Raw genomic sequence first — 17,925 nt, forward strand, 5'->3', positions numbered from 1 at the left:
TCATATCCTGTAGAAAGTGCTACCGCTGGGCAGTTTCTTTCCTCCTCTATACTTCAATCTCCCTATTTACTTATACAGATATAGTGTATTATAACAAAATAAATTAAAAAATAAAATAAAATAATAACAGTTGTGGCAGATTTAAAAGATTAAAGATATAAGATTTAAAAAATATAAAATAGAGTAAAAAAATATTGCAGAAAAAATTAAATAATTTTTAAGAACATTTGGATTATTAATGATATTTTCTACTACTGTTACACACAGTAATGATTTTTAAATAAATTCGGCTGCGTGAAAATGATATTAAAGGCTCTTCTGCGCTTATATTTTGCTTTTACTAACAGTGAATTATAGCATTAAGGTTTCTAATTGAGCTAATACAACAGTAATTTGGTATATGTCGAGAAGTCAGTGTAACATTTATCAGAAATAATTTGTAAATTATTATGCATGCGGATAATCAATGCTCTACTCAATCAATGGCTCCGTGTCTGAAATCAAGATAAAAAATAAAAAACATTTAAAATTTTTGGAAAGAGAAGAAACTTAATTTCATCGATAAATGATAAATTTTGCAATTTGTGGGTTCTTAATAAAACTTAGGTAAGTGCATTACAGGATTTGCCTAATATGGTAAGATTAATTTTGCTCCTCATTTTTTTATTTTTTAAATATCTGTAACTCGCTTGAAAAAATAATAATACCAATGCATGTTTTATATAGAAAAGCTTGTAAAGGAATGATTCAGTTATATTAATAACTATAAATTTCAACGTTCTTTGAAACAGGATATTGAAAAGGGTGAATTTGATTTCAGTGTTACAGGAGTCTACACCAATAGTTGCTTGGAGTTTTGAACAGTGTAACATCATGCATAGCCAAGCATTTCTTTTGTTGTTACACAAACTAGGATTGCTTCTTCCAGTAGATGCTGGAAAAGTCTTTGCGAGAATACCTCATTCGTGGGCCCCAGATATTCTTTTCAATATTGCTTGTAAACTAGGCCCCATTCAACAAGGTTATTGTAATTTCTATCTTTATACCTTTTCTTTTATTAATCTTAATTTTTGTTTAATATATTATTGTTAATAATAGAATGGATGAAGTTCAGTGTAGAAGATATCAGCGAAGATTTGGCTACGTTCGCATGTAGAGATAGTGTTGTTCAACAGCAGAATTTTACTTCCGCAACTCAACATTCCCCGCTTTACATATCTTCAACGCCTAGATGATTCGGCACGAAAAACAATACTTCTCGTGCTTATTGTTAAACTTATTTTAATTTAAAAAAAAAAAAAAAAAACGGTTTGGGAGTTGAGGACTTGATAATTAACTTGCGAGGAAAGAAAGGACAACTCATTGTGAATATTGGGCAAATATGCCTATGCCTATGACAGTTCTAACGGTTAATTCATTGTAGAAAAATAGCCTAACCGACTGATAAGGAACTTACTTTCTTAAAAAGCACGTTGTTAATTTTTCGAAATGGAGAGTGTATCGTCAGTTCAATCATTTATTTACTGATGAATTTATATATATACGTAAATAGTCTGAAATATGACTGTTGCGATGTAGGTAGCTGCAAGCAACGCCATTGATGATGACCGGATATTGTTCGAAAATTTTTGTTGATGCTTTTAAAATGCATAGAGAACAGTTTCCTGCCTTGCAGCTAGATGTGAGTGCAGACTATGTGCGCGGAGATGGTGTGAAATGGTGAGTTGAATTGTCTTGGAAAGTAAGTTTATCTTTGTGGACGGAATCCATTATTCCAATTTTGTGGCAATGCGATTTGCGAAATTGAGCCCCGATTGCTTTGTTGGTAGCTTCGCTTTTTTTGTTTCGTTTATTTTTTTCAAGAGGCTGAATCCTATCTACAGTAATCTTTCAGCTTCCTCAATAATGAGATGACTGTGGCGGTTTGTGATAGTTGCTATGAAACTAGTGGTAGTCTTTCGGCTCCTTAGCTTATTTAGCCTCCTTTTAGTTTTTAATAAATATTTGGCCTTGAGATCTTAAGCGAAGTACCGGAATTGTTTCTGTTAAATTTGTATAATTTAGTGCGTCACTATACTTAGTTCCCGAAGGATTCAGTGAAACAAAAACATCCGGATGATAATTATTCGCTCAACTTCTATTAATGGTCTAGAGCTGGCAAAGAACGATCTGAAACCTCGGCAGAAATTTCTAAAGTGAACTCAAAACTGGCAAAATGCTAAATAGAAAATTGCAAGAACCTTAGTAAAAATACTTAGGCGCAGAAACTCTGGCAAAGTGGTTATCAAACTCGCTTGCTATTTATATTGTCATTACTAAATTCTTCGTCAGTAATTTGTCCCTTATAGCAGAATTGTGATATTAAGAAAATAAAGTTTAAGAAAATAAATTAGTAAGACAAATTAAATACCACTTTTTATTATGTGTTTTATTACTTAAAATGATTTATACAATTAAACATTGTACGCATATTATAGAAAGATTTGTGGTTGCTTAATAATTACAAAATAAATTAATTTTATATCGACTGTTATTTATTCATTATTAATTTAGTGAATTTGAAAAAATAATTATTTTTGTATAAATAAATAAGAGAAATGAAATTTGTTAATTATGTGTGTATTTCCTCAAAAGAATTGTGTGTTTTTCTTAAAAGAATAAGTTTTGTTGTTCGTAATAAGAAACTTATTGTATATTTGTATCATATGTACATTGTTCATAAGTTCTTTTTTAATTGATTTCTCAGAAGATTTAATGTGACCAAAATTGCTCCATACAAATTGGCTATATTTAAATCTTCACGATTTAATAAATGCTCTGATTTTTTCTCGTGAAAAATTAACTGCCTTGAATGATAATTGTACAACTTGACGCTAAGTTAGCTAATTGCACAAAATCAGTTTTATGATCTTTCCAATAAAATATGTATATACCAAAAGGGTGCCTACATTTCTCCCAGTAGTAATTTATTAATTTATTGATACTTCTACTGTTTGTTTTTGTTGATTCATAAATATATTTAATAAGGTTGGATTTTTTTTTGTGTGTGTAAATGTTAAAGCATTTTAAATTCTTTTGTTTTGGCTGTGAATCTATCTAGATTTTGCTTTCTTACAAATACCCTGAAACTCCTCACCAAATACGTATCAAATTCATAAAAGCGCACTCATCTCTTCATTTGTGTTTAGAAAAAAAAACACACTTGAAAATAACTATTTTGTACTTTTGTAAATAGGAATTATACCTTTTTAAGAGTTCCTTAATAATTATCATGTTAGTAAGAAATTATTGTTTTCAGATTTATATTTAAAATCAATGTAAGAATATAATAAACTGTAGAATGTCACATTTTCTTTTGAAACCTATTAAAATTTGTTTATCTATTGTAGTTGACTAAAATAGACTTTTCTTAGCGAAATAAGGATTTGTTGTTAATCATTATACTTACGAAATTTTATTTACTTAAAAAGTGTGTAAAATATTTTATCCAACAACAAAAAAGAATAAAAATAACAATTGAGGCTGATAAATTTAAATAATTTAAGACTTTTTAGAAATGTTTACTTTATAAAAACGTTGGCTTTTATATAATGTATTTATTTTTTATTATAAGGGAAGCATATTGTTTTAGAGCTTCAATTTACCGAATAGCTGGGATTTAGATGAAACATTGCTTTAAGTGTTTTTTTTAACTAACTAATTAGAAAGGAACTTGAAAATTCAAAGCATACAAAACAAACAAACAAACACAGGTACTTTAAAAACATAACTAACTTTTAGAACATACTTTTTTTACAACAGGAAAAAAATTGACAAATTTATTTGAAAAGTATTTAACAAAATTTTGTTCCATTAGCTTCATTTTCTTTCCCCGAGGAAATTATTGTTTATATTACCTATTTGTTTGAAACATAAGAGCTAAATTACATATGTTTATATGATAACTGCCTTAATCACCTTAAGAAACAAATGAATTTCTTCTAGTAAATAATTGACATCAATTCTGTAAAAAAAAATTAGTCTAAACAACTCTATTAATATACGTAATTCTTTTAAGAATAAAATGCTAAAGTATTAGTATTGATGTAACAATTAATATCCTAATACCTCATTTTGAACAAACAGCAGGCTGGACACACCACATTGGTGGGCTGGAGGACTTTTATTTATCTGTTGCAAGGTTTGGAGAGTCCTGGGATCGAATCAAATGTACGATTTCGACTTCGAATTATCATTCATTTTGAAGCCCTAGAATCCGAAACAGTGGACTAGATGTGTGGGTGTTTGTACTTTTCTTTTTGCTATATTTTTCAATCGAAACAACGATCATTGTTGTGAATTTAAATTCTATCATTTAAAATAATTAATTCCAAGGTCTAGACCGAGAATAGAACCCAGTACTAACAACTTAGATAAGCATTCCTCGCCTCCAACCTGCTCGCCTACCGTGACTTTTAAGACTAAGAATTTAAGTTTTAAACCTTGAATCTTTTCAGAAACTATAATTTTCTTATCAATAAGTTTCGATTTAATTTTTTCTGACTGATTTCTATGTGTGCGCTGAAGGAATGAGTTGTATGTACTCTTTAATTGCGTGGAAGGTAATGATGCCAGTTGCTATGGGACAGATGGGATAGAATTTTTAAATCAGCCTTAAGAAGAAAAATAATTTAAGGCATTGTTTCACATTTCTTTATGTTGCAGCAATTGACAAGAAAGTGAAATATGGCGATATATAAGCATACTTAGGGCTGCTATCTTCTCCAGAAAAATATAGCCAAATATCCTCTCTCTCCAAGAGTTTACAATCTATTTCCACAATGGAAACCGTTGAAATAGTTTATTGATTAAGGATTTTAGTTACTATTTTTGATTATTTGCGTGTTTTCCGATCGTTGGCTACTACAATGGGATCGTATTACATATCGTAGCATCATTCCTGTAGAGTCTATACCCTCCTGGGAAATTATTTGGTGTTACAACGGGTCTGCCAACTTTTTTGCTTTAAGATCTGCATTGTCAGCAAGCACATCAGCTGCATGGATGTAGTTTTTACTCTTTAAACCCATTATCGCAAATAACCTGATGCAATGAACAATTTGAAATAGAAATTTCAGACTTTTCTTGATTTTTTAGCCTATTTCGTCTGGTAGTCAGCGATATCCTACGACTTTCTTACAGCACGCGGCCGGCCTCCGGGTAGTCTCTTTACAGACCTAATAGCGTTCATAGTAAAGCACATTGCTATTAGTAATTTTCATGGCTCTTTAGCTCCTTTAACAAAAAATAGCGAATGAAATCTGTCAGGGACCTCTTCTTAAGTTTTATTATTATATTTACTCTTGTATTAGATAAATTAATAAAAAGTAAAAAAGTAAAGCTGAGTAATACCTACTTTTTCAGGCGGGCTTTATGCCCAACTACCAAATAGGTTTCGTGCAAACATACTTGACTACTAAGTTCTCATATTAAAAACATTAAATAAAATCCAAGGCCTAGACCGGTAATCGAACCCAGTACCACAATACAATAGCGTTGCAGTTCTCGCCTCTAACCGTTCGGCTAGATAATTTTATATGTATGTTATTTATTTTCTTAGATTAGAATCTATTCTATTTATTTTCTTCTTAGTTGTTTTGATAGCTAATACGTTGGTAAAAGCCCTGTCTTTTGTTATAACGTGACTCTTCTCTCAGCTTTTTTTATAGATTTTTGCAGCCCTTACTTTTTCTTCTTCATTCTTAGAAGACACATCATTAAATTATTTTTTACAATACCTCTATAAAAAACTCTCAATGTCCAATGATAGACTCTTTTGTTTTTGGGAGATCATTGTTTGGAGGCTGATAGTGCTCTGCAAAAGGTATAATAAATAATCTCCGCACAAAACCAATATTACATTCACAAACTTGCATATAGCTTATGCAAAAAACATTTATGACGATTATGGAAGTGATAAATCGAAAACTTACAGCAACCATTCATCAAGTAATCAGCCGTTAATAAACAGCAAGTCAAACTTCATCATTAACCCACTTTACTGGGCCAGACAATTAATAAGTTAATTTACATTTTTTCTGTACCTTCAGCGTCCATCAAAAAGAAAAAAATGATTTACTAGAAGTATCACTGTATTTCTATTTTATTTAAATGAGGCGCGTAAATATCTGAGGTCACAGGAATTTGAAAATTTGTCTCCTGACGGTGGTTGTAAAGGAATAGGAAAATCTTAATGGTAGACAATTCTTCTTATAAATGAATTTTCCGTTATATACTTTATTGATGTCCTTGTGTTATGTGAATGACGTTTTCCGCTTTATACATAACAATCTGGCACTTACACATTCTTGTAAATTAATAAAACATGATTTTTCTTTTTTTTTTTTTTTTTTAATTTTATTTATATTTACAATTCCTGCTTCACTAGATTAAATTACTAGTTTCGCAAATGACATTTTCAAGCACGATTTTTGTGCTTTTCTCTCTTCAAACAGAGCTACAAATGTTTTGAACACTATAAAAAGAAAACGTGGAAAACTAATTCGGGCTTTTTGTTTTTACTTTAGTTTATATATCACAAGCATATTTTCTTTTCTTCAATTTATTTTATTTATTTATTTTTGTTTTTTAGAAGACAATTAAAGGAAACATTAAAAGAATTAAGCAAGGGATAGTTTTTAGTTAAAAATTAACTTTAGTTTTTAAATTTGTTATTTCTTATTTACCAATTAAGGTAATTAATCTATCATCTTAATTGATTAAGTAGCAATGAAATCAAATAACTGTTTTGTTTTTTTTCTTTTCCTTTTAAGTAACTGTAAAACTGCTACTTATTTTATTGTCTTCATTCTACCATGAATGTTTAAGTTGTGAAATAAATAAGTCACACAATAAAAGTAATCTAGAGAAAAAAAATAACATAAACAAAAAACAGTCCAAATACAATTTAAAAAAGAAGAAATTAAATCAATAAAAAGATTTTTAAAATTTAGAGATAGGTAAAGTAATAAATTCAAAACAATCATATTACTACAAATCGTTAAAAAATAAAAGAAAATTATGTCTGTCCTTAAACATACAAATGACTCCTTTACAATTAAAAAAATACTTGTAAGGAACACATTAACATACTAATTATTAATGAATTGTTGAACATCACTGGACAACACACCAATCAACTTGGGAGAGAACTGGGATAAGAATGACTTCCACATAATTATCCAAGAATGATATGTGCTGTGATATAAAGTATTTCATTTAACAGAGGCCACATGAATCCTCTTCTGTAGTTTATTTCTGCAGATGCAATAAATCTGTTCAAGGTTTATGTATACACTCACCAAAATTCAAGAATGTGAGTTTTTTTTTTTTTTTATACTAAGATTAAAAGGCGTATCAAAGTTGAAAGTCAAAATTTTAGGCAGAGTATTGAATTGATGAAAAAAAGATAGCTGAATGCTCTTAAATTATATTTTTTACAACCGGTTGTTTATAAATTGAACGTTAGTTGTTTAATTTCCCCTAAGATGAAAACATAAATGAACTAGTCCAGAATGTTTAGCCATCACTTTTTAGGATTGCTGCTGACAAGAACTGTTTATAAAAGTTCAGCACCCTGGAATATAGAACTGAATGCTGGAAACATCATGGTAAAGGCAGAAACTGTTGATAGTAAAACAACTATTGATAGTGCTTTCGACAGTTTACATTTTTCTAAGTTATTATTTCATTAGCGGTACAAGGGATTCTGTTTTAAGTTTATGTTCAAGCGATGAAAATGATCTACAGAATTAGCAGCTGGAACCGGCTGAATGAAAACAGTAAATGCTTGTTTTGAAACTGTATCTTCTCAGTCTTCAAAAGAATTTTGAGAAGGAGAGCCGAGAATTAGGGCTACAGATGTACGTTTCATTTTCTTGTCGCTATTAAAAGCATCTTGAATTTTGTTATAAAGAAGAGAGATTGCTTTCTCCACAAAATATGGTAGGAAATCAACGATAGATCTTCATTGTCGATGCTGGCACCAAAATGCAACTACTTAGAAACTATTTTGGTAACGTAAGTGGTTGGTTCCAGGGTGCATTAGCTTAGGACCCAAATTAATTGTGGTACTGGAAAGTACAAAAAGTTTGTATTCAGATGGAAAAGACTCTGAGAGTAAGTAGTGTAATAATATACTACTTAGTATTTAGTACTTAGTGTAAGTGCACATTACGAACGGGTAAAACATGATGAAAGTAGTTCAGGCCACTCCATAAGATTTTTCTCTTTCAAAAACTTAATTTTACACTTGCTACATGTTCGCTTAGGTAATGCACATGTTTTTAATTTATTTTTAAACAAAAATGAAATAAACATACAAATTTCTACAAAATAATATTTATGAATAGTTCTGTTATTTAATTTTTCCAAATTTAGCGCGGTTAATAAGCAGCAATTTTACCTGCTTATTATCTCAAAAATTACATATGCATCATCTAAATTTTACCTTGAAACTTTGATACACCTTTTATAGTTCATAAAATATTAGCCCATTGTCTTTTTATTTTAAAAAAATATGATTATTAATACAAAAACAAAATTTATCCTTGCCATTAATTTTCCATGTATAGAATACCCACCAAAACTAGATAAGTAGCCTGACTAGGGTAGGATATCTGGTAACAGGAATCCAATTAATAATTAATAAATAAGCTTAACATCAGCAACCTACAATTAACATATTTTTTTACTTATTTATTTTTTATTTTTGTCATTTTTTTCTATTTTCTTTAAAGTACAAATTTTTTGTCCAACTTGATAAAATCCTTTCACACATTAAAAAATATTCTCTAAAAGTTTTTTTTTTTGTGTGTGTGTGTATTATACATCTGTATCGTCTAGTTTAAAAATACTCGAATGATAAATATATATATATATATATATTTTAAATATATATAATCTGATAGTGAAAGCAAATAGAACACTCAGCACTGCAGCCCATTTTAAATTTTAATGTTATTTAAATATTCTCTCATTTTTCTTTTACATTTCTTTTATATATACTTTTTTTTTATTTATTTCTAGTAAAATCCAGGGTTTTTCTTGGTTGATAAAAATGCTATAAATTTATAAATTTCAAATTACTCATTATTGTATAATTATGTACAAGATTTTGGGCTATAGTTTTTCATTTGATTTTCATTTATACTCATTTATAAATTTCTGTTTATGTAAGTGGTCATTTACATTGATAATTTAAACTTTTTTATTTTTTTAAATTACAGTGCTGAGTAAGGAAGGCACAATGTAATAGGGTGTAACACAAATACACATACATTATAACCTGTATGTATTTGAAAGGCAAAAGGGCTTTATCTTTACATATATATATCATAATATATTAATAATAGGCCCAATTATATTTACCTAACCCTTTTTTACTGCTCACAAAACATTAACACTTGATGTGTATTATTCAAATTTTACATTACAAAAAAAGGCTTTTCTTTAAAACTACATTTTTTATTTCTAAAAAAAATCTGAAAAAATATTTAAAACAGACCATTTTTCTAAAAATAACAGTTTTTAAAGTGTTCATGTCGTGTAAGCAGTTAAAAGTGATAAAACATTTTTTTAATACTGGAAAACATCTAATTAAACATTTCAATGGATATAATCAATAAATGATAAAACTTAAAGAAAAAATCATTTATTTACTACAATAAAACGTTTACGCTCTACAGTTCTAATAAAACAAAATGTCTTTTGTCGCACAACAAAACATATTGTTGTTAATTTTTATTCTATATTATTTTTTTTTTAGTTTACCTGTTGGACCTAATTACCTTGTCACGTACAAGTAAGCTCTGGTATACAAATCATTCATCAATAATAAATGTCTAAAATTTACATAAAATTATTAACACAATGCACTATCCACCTAAACTGTACATGTTCCATAAATTTACACAATGTACTATAAAATGTACTTTAAAAAATTACCAAAAAAAAAAAAAAAATGAAGGAATAAACAAAATTGTCTTGATTAACAAGTTCAACAAAATTGAAAAGCAAACAATTATCACTAATCGCTGAGGAGAAACCAGGCTTAGTCCCTGTACTAAAAGTATAGTCTAATAATCACCGTCTGCACAAAAATGCAAGAGTGGAAACCAACAAAAGTAGAGATGAATTTGTAAGTATATATATATAAACATCAAAATGGTAGCCAATTGAACACATATTTTTTTTTATTAAACCAGTTCCATTTCTAAAATAGTAAGGATGACAATATCTAAACCTGGTTCCTAATAATGAAGTATGGTAACAGAAGAGGGTGGGAAATGATGTAGGCTGGGTGATGTCTTCAACTTCAGTCTTCGGATTCCACCCAGTCCACTTTTGCCCACTCAGGTAATTCTGTTTGGTAGAACCAACCAGGGCCCTAAGAAATATAATTAAAATAAAATCAGTTAACTTTTCTTGTACATCAATTTGTCTTACTGTAATGAGTTCTAGCTACAATGAACATAGAGAGGTAAAAAAATAAAAGATATCTTCGTATATATCTGTAATTACAACGGCACCTTAGTGCAATACACATCGTAAGTATGTACAGAATGAATATACACAAATACAAATGAGGTAAGAAACTATCCAGTGTAAGCACCACTTTCTAAAGTTCAATTAATTTCCACTAATTAATTAGTACTAATTTCAATTAGTAGAAGGACAAATTTACATCAAGTTCGTTCAAAAAATCAGATTATAAAAAGATCAAGACATATCTTTCGTGACAGCAGTTGCATAAAAAACGGATAACCGCAATATATTTATTTCTCGCTTAATTAATCCGCTTCTAAGAAAAAAAGGCACCGCAGCACAATCTAATCGGATTATAATCTTTAAGAGAAAGGAGGCTCTTGGAGGTTAAGAAAGAAATGCAACTGCGAGCCTACCAAGAACTAAAACAGAAAGTAATCAATCATTAAGTACGATGAAATTAACAGAACGCTTGATTGTAACAAGTCCCGGCCACCTGAATTCTAGACCAGCAGTGGCGTTCTAAGCATATTATGGGCGATGAGGCTATCATACAACTTGGCAACGACAACCCCAAGTTGCGGGGGATATAGACTCTAGTAGTTAAGCAAGACCCACAAAGTTGGGATATCAATATCTCGGATTCTACTATTCAGATATCTATGAAATTACATACAGTTATAAAGAACATTAGTCTTTATAACTGGATGAAATACTATCATTTAAATTGCAATATACAAGAAATATCGGGTATTGAAATTTGGTAGTTTTGTAAGACGCACAAATTTTGGATATCAATATCTCGGATTCCACTAATCAGAAATCTATGAAATTACATACAGTAATAGAGAAAATTTGTCTTTATAACTGGATGAAATACTATCATTTAGATTGCTATGTTAGAGAAAATATAGGGTTTTGAAATTTGGTAGTCTTGTAAGACAATCAAACTTTGGATATCAATATCTCGGATTCCACTAATCAGAAATCTATGAAATTACATACAGTTATAGAGAACATTAGTCTTTATAACTGGATGAAATACTATCATTTAGATTGCAATATTACAGGAGATATCGGGTATTGAAATTTGGTAGTTTTGCAAGACGATCAAACTTTGGATATCAATATCTCGGATTCCACTAATCAGAAATCTATGAAATTACATACAGTAATAGAGAAAATTTGTCTTTATAACTGGATGAAATACTATCATTTAGATTGCTATGTTAGAGAAAATATAGGGTTTTGAAATTTGGTAGTCTTGTAAGACAATCAAACTTTGGATATCAATATCTCGGATTCCACTAATCAGAAATCTATGAAATTACATACAGTTATAGAGAACATTAGTCTTTATAACTGGATGAAATACTATCATTTAGATTGCTATGTTAGAGAAAATATAGGGTTTTGAAATTTGGTAGTTTTGCAAGACGATCAAACTTTGGATATCAATATCTCGGATTCCACTAATCAGAAATCTATGAAATTACATACAGTTATAGAGAACATTAGTCTTTATAACTGGATGAAATACTATCATTTAGATTGCAATATTACAGGAGATATCGGGTATTGAAATTTGGTAGTTTTGCAAGACGATCAAACTTTGGATATCAATATCTCGGATTCCACTAATCAGAAATCTATGAAATTACATACAGTAATAGAGAAAATTTGTCTTTATAACTGGATGAAATACTATCATTTAGATTGCTATGTTAGAGAAAATATAGGGTTTTGAAATTTGGTAGTCTTGTAAGACAATCAAACTTTGGATATCAATATCTCGGATTCCACTAATCAGAAATCTATGAAATTACATACAGTTATAGAGAACATTAGTCTTTATAACTGGATGAAATACTATCATTTAGATTGCTATGTTAGAGAAAATATAGGGTTTTGAAATTTGGTAGTTTTGCAAGACGATCAAACTTTGGATATCAATATCTCGGATTCCACTAATCAGAAATCTATGAAATTACATACAGTTATAGAGAACATTAGTCTTTATAACTGGATGAAATACTATCATTTAGATTGCAATATTACAGGAGATATCGGGTATTGAAATTTGGTAGTTTTGCAAGACGATCAAACTTTGGATATCAATATCTCGGATTCCACTAATCAGAAATCTATGAAATTACATACAGTAATAGAGAAAATTTGTCTTTATAACTGGATGAAATACTATCATTTAGATTGCTATGTTAGAGAAAATATAGGGTTTTGAAATTTGGTAGTCTTGTAAGACAATCAAACTTTGGATATCAATATCTCGGATTCCACTAATCAGAAATCTATGAAATTACATACAGTTATAGAGAACATTAGTCTTTATAACTGGATGAAATACTATCATTTAGATTGCTATGTTAGAGAAAATATAGGGTTTTGAAATTTGGTAGTTTTGCAAGACGATCAAACTTTGGATATCAATATCTCGGATTCCACTAATCAGAAATCTATGAAATTACATACAGTTATAGAGAACATTAGTCTTTATAACTGGATGAAATACTATCATTTAGATTGCAATATTACAGGAGATATCGGGTATTGAAATTTGGTAGTTTTGCAAGACGATCAAACTTTGGATATCAATATCTCGGATTCCACTAATCAGAAATCTATGAAATTACATACAGTAATAGAGAAAATTTGTCTTTATAACTGGATGAAATACTATCATTTAGATTGCTATGTTAGAGAAAATATAGGGTTTTGAAATTTGGTAGTCTTGTAAGACAATCAAACTTTGGATATCAATATCTCGGATTCCACTAATCAGAAATCTATGAAATTACATACAGTTATAGAGAACATTAGTCTTTATAACTGGATGAAATACTATCATTTAGATTGCTATGTTAGAGAAAATATAGGGTTTTGAAATTTGGTAGTTTTGCAAGACGATCAAACTTTGGATATCAATATCTCGGATTCCACTAATCAGAAATCTATGAAATTACATACAGTTATAGAGAACATTAGTCTTTATAACTGGATGAAATACTATCATTTAGATTGCAATATTACAGGAGATATCGGGTATTGAAATTTGGTAGTTTTGCAAGACGATCAAACTTTGGATATCAATATCTCGGATTCCACTAATCAGAAATCTATGAAATTACATACAGTAATAGAGAAAATTTGTCTTTATAACTGGATGAAATACTATCATTTAGATTGCAATATTACAGGAGATATCGGGTATTGAAATTTGGTAGTTTTGCAAGACGATCAAACTTTGGATATCAATATCTCGGATTCCACTAATCAGAAATCTATGAAATTACATACAGTTATAGAGAACATTAGTCTTTATAACTGGATGAAATACTATCATTTAGATTGCAATATTACAGGAGATATAGGGTTTTGAAATTTGGTAGTTTTGCAAGACGATCAAACTTTGGATATCAATATCTCGGATTCCACTAATCAGAAATCTATGAAATTACATACAGTTATAGAGAACATTAGTCTTTATAACTGGATGAAATACTATCATTTAGATTGCAATATTACAGGAGATATCGGGTATTGAAATTTGGTAGTTTTGCAAGACGATCAAACTTTGGATATCAATATCTCGGATTCCACTAATCAGAAATCTATGAAATTACATACAGTAATAGAGAAAATTTGTCTTTATAACTGGATGAAATACTATCATTTAGATTGCAATATTACAGGAGATATCGGGTATTGAAATTTGGTAGTTTTGCAAGACGATCAAACTTTGGATATCAATATCTCGGATTCCACTAATCAGAAATCTATGAAATTACATACAGTTATAGAGAACATTAGTCTTTATAACTGGATGAAATACTATCATTTAGATTGCAATATTACAGGAGATATAGGGTTTTGAAATTTGGTAGTTTTGCAAGACGATCAAACTTTGGATATCAATATCTCGGATTCCACTAATCAGAAATCTATGAAATTACATACAGTTATAGAGAACATTAGTCTTTATAACTGGATGAAATACTATCATTTAGATTGCAATATTACAGGAGATATCGGGTATTGAAATTTGGTAGTTTTGCAAGACGATCAAACTTTGGATATCAATATCTCGGATTCCACTAATCAGAAATCTATGAAATTACATACAGTAATAGAGAAAATTTGTCTTTATAACTGGATGAAATACTATCATTTAGATTGCTATGTTAGAGAAAATATAGGGTTTTGAAATTTGGTAGTCTTGTAAGACAATCAAACTTTGGATATCAATATCTCGGATTCCACTAATCAGAAATCTATGAAATTACATACAGTTATAGAGAACATTAGTCTTTATAACTGGATGAAATACTATCATTTAGATTGCAATATTACAGGAGATATCGGGTATTGAAATTTGGTAGTTTTGCAAGACGATCAAACTTTGGATATCAATATCTCGGATTCCACTAATCAGAAATCTATGAAATTACATACAGTAATAGAGAAAATTTGTCTTTATAACTGGATGAAATACTATCATTTAGATTGCTATGTTAGAGAAAATATAGGGTTTTGAAATTTGGTAGTCTTGTAAGACAATCAAACTTTGGATATCAATATCTCGGATTCCACTAATCAGAAATCTATGAAATTACATACAGTTATAGAGAACATTAGTCTTTATAACTGGATGAAATACTATCATTTAGATTGCTATGTTAGAGAAAATATAGGGTTTTGAAATTTGGTAGTTTTGCAAGACGATCAAACTTTGGATATCAATATCTCGGATTCCACTAATCAGAAATCTATGAAATTACATACAGTTATAGAGAACATTAGTCTTTATAACTGGATGAAATACTATCATTTAGATTGCAATATTACAGGAGATATCGGGTATTGAAATTTGGTAGTTTTGCAAGACGATCAAACTTTGGATATCAATATCTCGGATTCCACTAATCAGAAATCTATGAAATTACATACAGTAATAGAGAAAATTTGTCTTTATAACTGGATGAAATACTATCATTTAGATTGCTATGTTAGAGAAAATATAGGGTTTTGAAATTTGGTAGTCTTGTAAGACAATCAAACTTTGGATATCAATATCTCGGATTCCACTAATCAGAAATCTATGAAATTACATACAGTTATAGAGAACATTAGTCTTTATAACTGGATGAAATACTATCATTTAGATTGCAATATTACAGGAGATATCGGGTATTGAAATTTGGTAGTTTTGCAAGACGATCAAACTTTGGATATCAATATCTCGGATTCCACTAATCAGAAATCTATGAAATTACATACAGTAATAGAGAAAATTTGTCTTTATAACTGGATGAAATACTATCATTTAGATTGCTATGTAAGAGAAGATATCGGGTTTTGAAATTTGGTAGTCTTGTAAGACGATCAAACTTTGGATATCAATATCTCGGATTCCACTAATCAGAAATCTATGAAATTACATACAGTTATAGAGATCATTAGTCTTTATAACTGGATGAAATACTATCATTTTTATTGCAATATTACAGGAGATATCGGGTATTGAAATTTGGTAGTTTTGTAAGACGCACAAACTTTATGCAGATGTAATCAATGTTAGATAGACATAATCGAAGAATGGATTGATATGTTAATCGATTTGTGCAGTGAACGGCTCATATAACTTAACAAATCGTTTCCATATAAGTGTACATAAAGTTTCATGTACATTTAAGAATTTTTTTTTTTTGCCCACCTGATATTTCCAAGCATGCAGATACATGACTAGGTCCTTTGGCTTTGGATCTCTGTATCTAACTTTACATTCATAACAATGTGGATCTGTAGTCATCTTGTCAAATTGAAAGGAAAGATCTGGAGGTTCATGACCAGTCTGTGTTGCCACGGTCACTTTTGAACTTTCTGCTATTACTGAGGTTGTACCGTTTGTTGAACCGCCGGTTGCATTTTCGTTATTCATAATTGTTGTATTTCCACTGACGGACAATGGGGTTGACATAGGCGGGTTACTCACTGATGTTACAGGATTGGTATTTTCGCAAGGGGATGCTTCTCGGCTGCCACCTGTCATAAGAAATATTTTCATTCACTTAAAACCACCTATAAAAGAAAGGCGCAGATATGTAACGACCATTCTCAAGAGAATGGTTTAAGGAGTTAAACGTTAATTGAAAATCATCAATACTCCAGAATTCTAATAAAATTAATTTAAAGGGAAAAATTCTTGATAATTCTTAAAGAAAACTGCAGGAAGAAAGACACTTTATTGCATTTTTAGTGCTGCAGCTTAACTAAATAAGTTACTCAATACACTGTGCTAATCATCTTTAGCAATAATCATAAATCCAGCTGCTGGCCCTTATATTTCTCTTCCTTAGGAGCTACTTACAGCTCACTGCCCGGTGATAGACAGTGCTGTTTGCCACGAGAGGACACTATCCGAAGGCCGGTAGTGCACTGAAAAAGCTCATATGTTGATGCGCCTTAAACTTACAAAAAAGTAAAAATAAGAATAAGAATAACAAACCCTAGCGGTGAATAAAATATTTTGTAATCTGTACACACATTGGGGTAAGATATTGAGGTAATAGACAAAGATCAACTTTGACCTAATCCTAAATATTAAAACTATTCTTCTCCCTTTCACCCTGAACGTCCGATCTCAAATTCCTCGCGGTAGTCCACCTGATCAGGAATTCGGTTAGCCTTATTTCGTTTTGCTGAATTCCAAGATGTCAACCAATCGGCATTCGCCATTGGTGACTACAAAAAGTTGTGGCTCCTATCGGCTAGAAGCGTTGATTCCTTTTTCTTGACTCTATTAGTTGAGCCATGTTGATTGAACATTATTGGCTTTAGGCCATAATTGCGGCAAAGCAGTCCAACTCTTAATTAACGCAAAGCCATTTCATGACTAGAAGCGCAACTAAGTTCAGTTAAATGAAACGTTTGGAAATTTCGAAATTTCACTTTTCGAGGTTAAATACAAAGTAAAAGTAAGTTATCAAAACTTAATCTAATTTGAATTCAGAGATTTCTACAACCAACCTCATCATCTCAAATATGTATTTGCAGTAGAAAAAATAATTTTGGAAATGTGATGATCATCAATTCATAAGCAAGAAAAGTAAAAGGAATAGTAATTACCCTTTTCATCGTCATCAATGTTGAGCAGAGGTTTAAAAAGATCAGAATCTCCATCAATACCAAGCCAGTTTTCTGCGTTGTGTATACTAATTAGGTCTTTGATTAATTCTTCATCAGTTTTTCCAATATTTCCCCCACGACCTCGTTCTGGACCGAACACAGTGTGATTATACAGAGGATCGTTTACAACTGGATATCCTGTAAAAATTAAAAAAAAATATGGAGAAGTAGAGAAAACTATATCGGAGGGAGGGAAAG

The 17,925-nt window shown here is 30.0% G+C and overlaps 2 protein-coding genes across 14 annotated transcripts in view; one reads left to right on the plus strand and one right to left on the minus strand.

The window, feature by feature from the left end:
- The window catches only part of tim (timeless), a 38,513-nt gene extending 36,815 nt beyond the window's left edge, over nt 1-1,698 (plus strand). For both annotated transcript variants that reach the window (XM_074130978.1, XM_074130979.1), the window contains exons 21-22: nt 821-1,021; nt 1,099-1,698. In XM_074130978.1, coding sequence (XP_073987079.1) covers nt 821-1,021; nt 1,099-1,235 — 338 coding nt within the window. In that variant the 3' untranslated portion in view covers nt 1,236-1,698. The remainder of the gene's footprint in view (nt 1-820; nt 1,022-1,098) is intronic.
- A 4,670-nt stretch (nt 1,699-6,368) lies between these two features.
- Nucleotides 6,369-17,925, minus strand: part of LOC141455712 (pseudouridylate synthase RPUSD2-like) — an 880,316-nt gene continuing 868,759 nt past the window's right edge. For all 12 annotated transcript variants that reach the window (XM_074130995.1, XM_074130994.1, XM_074130993.1 and 9 more), the window contains 3 exons: nt 17,668-17,865; nt 16,256-16,584; nt 6,369-10,426 (listed from right to left, as the gene is read on the minus strand). In XM_074130995.1, coding sequence (XP_073987096.1) covers nt 10,355-10,426; nt 16,256-16,584; nt 17,668-17,865 — 599 coding nt within the window. In that variant the 3' untranslated portion in view covers nt 6,369-10,354. The remainder of the gene's footprint in view (nt 10,427-16,255; nt 16,585-17,667; nt 17,866-17,925) is intronic.

Source organism: Rhodnius prolixus, unplaced genomic scaffold (assembly GCF_049639745.1).
Source record: "Rhodnius prolixus isolate KJV_2025 unplaced genomic scaffold, Rpr scaffold_4, whole genome shotgun sequence".
Lineage (NCBI taxonomy): Eukaryota > Metazoa > Arthropoda > Insecta > Hemiptera > Reduviidae > Rhodnius > Rhodnius prolixus.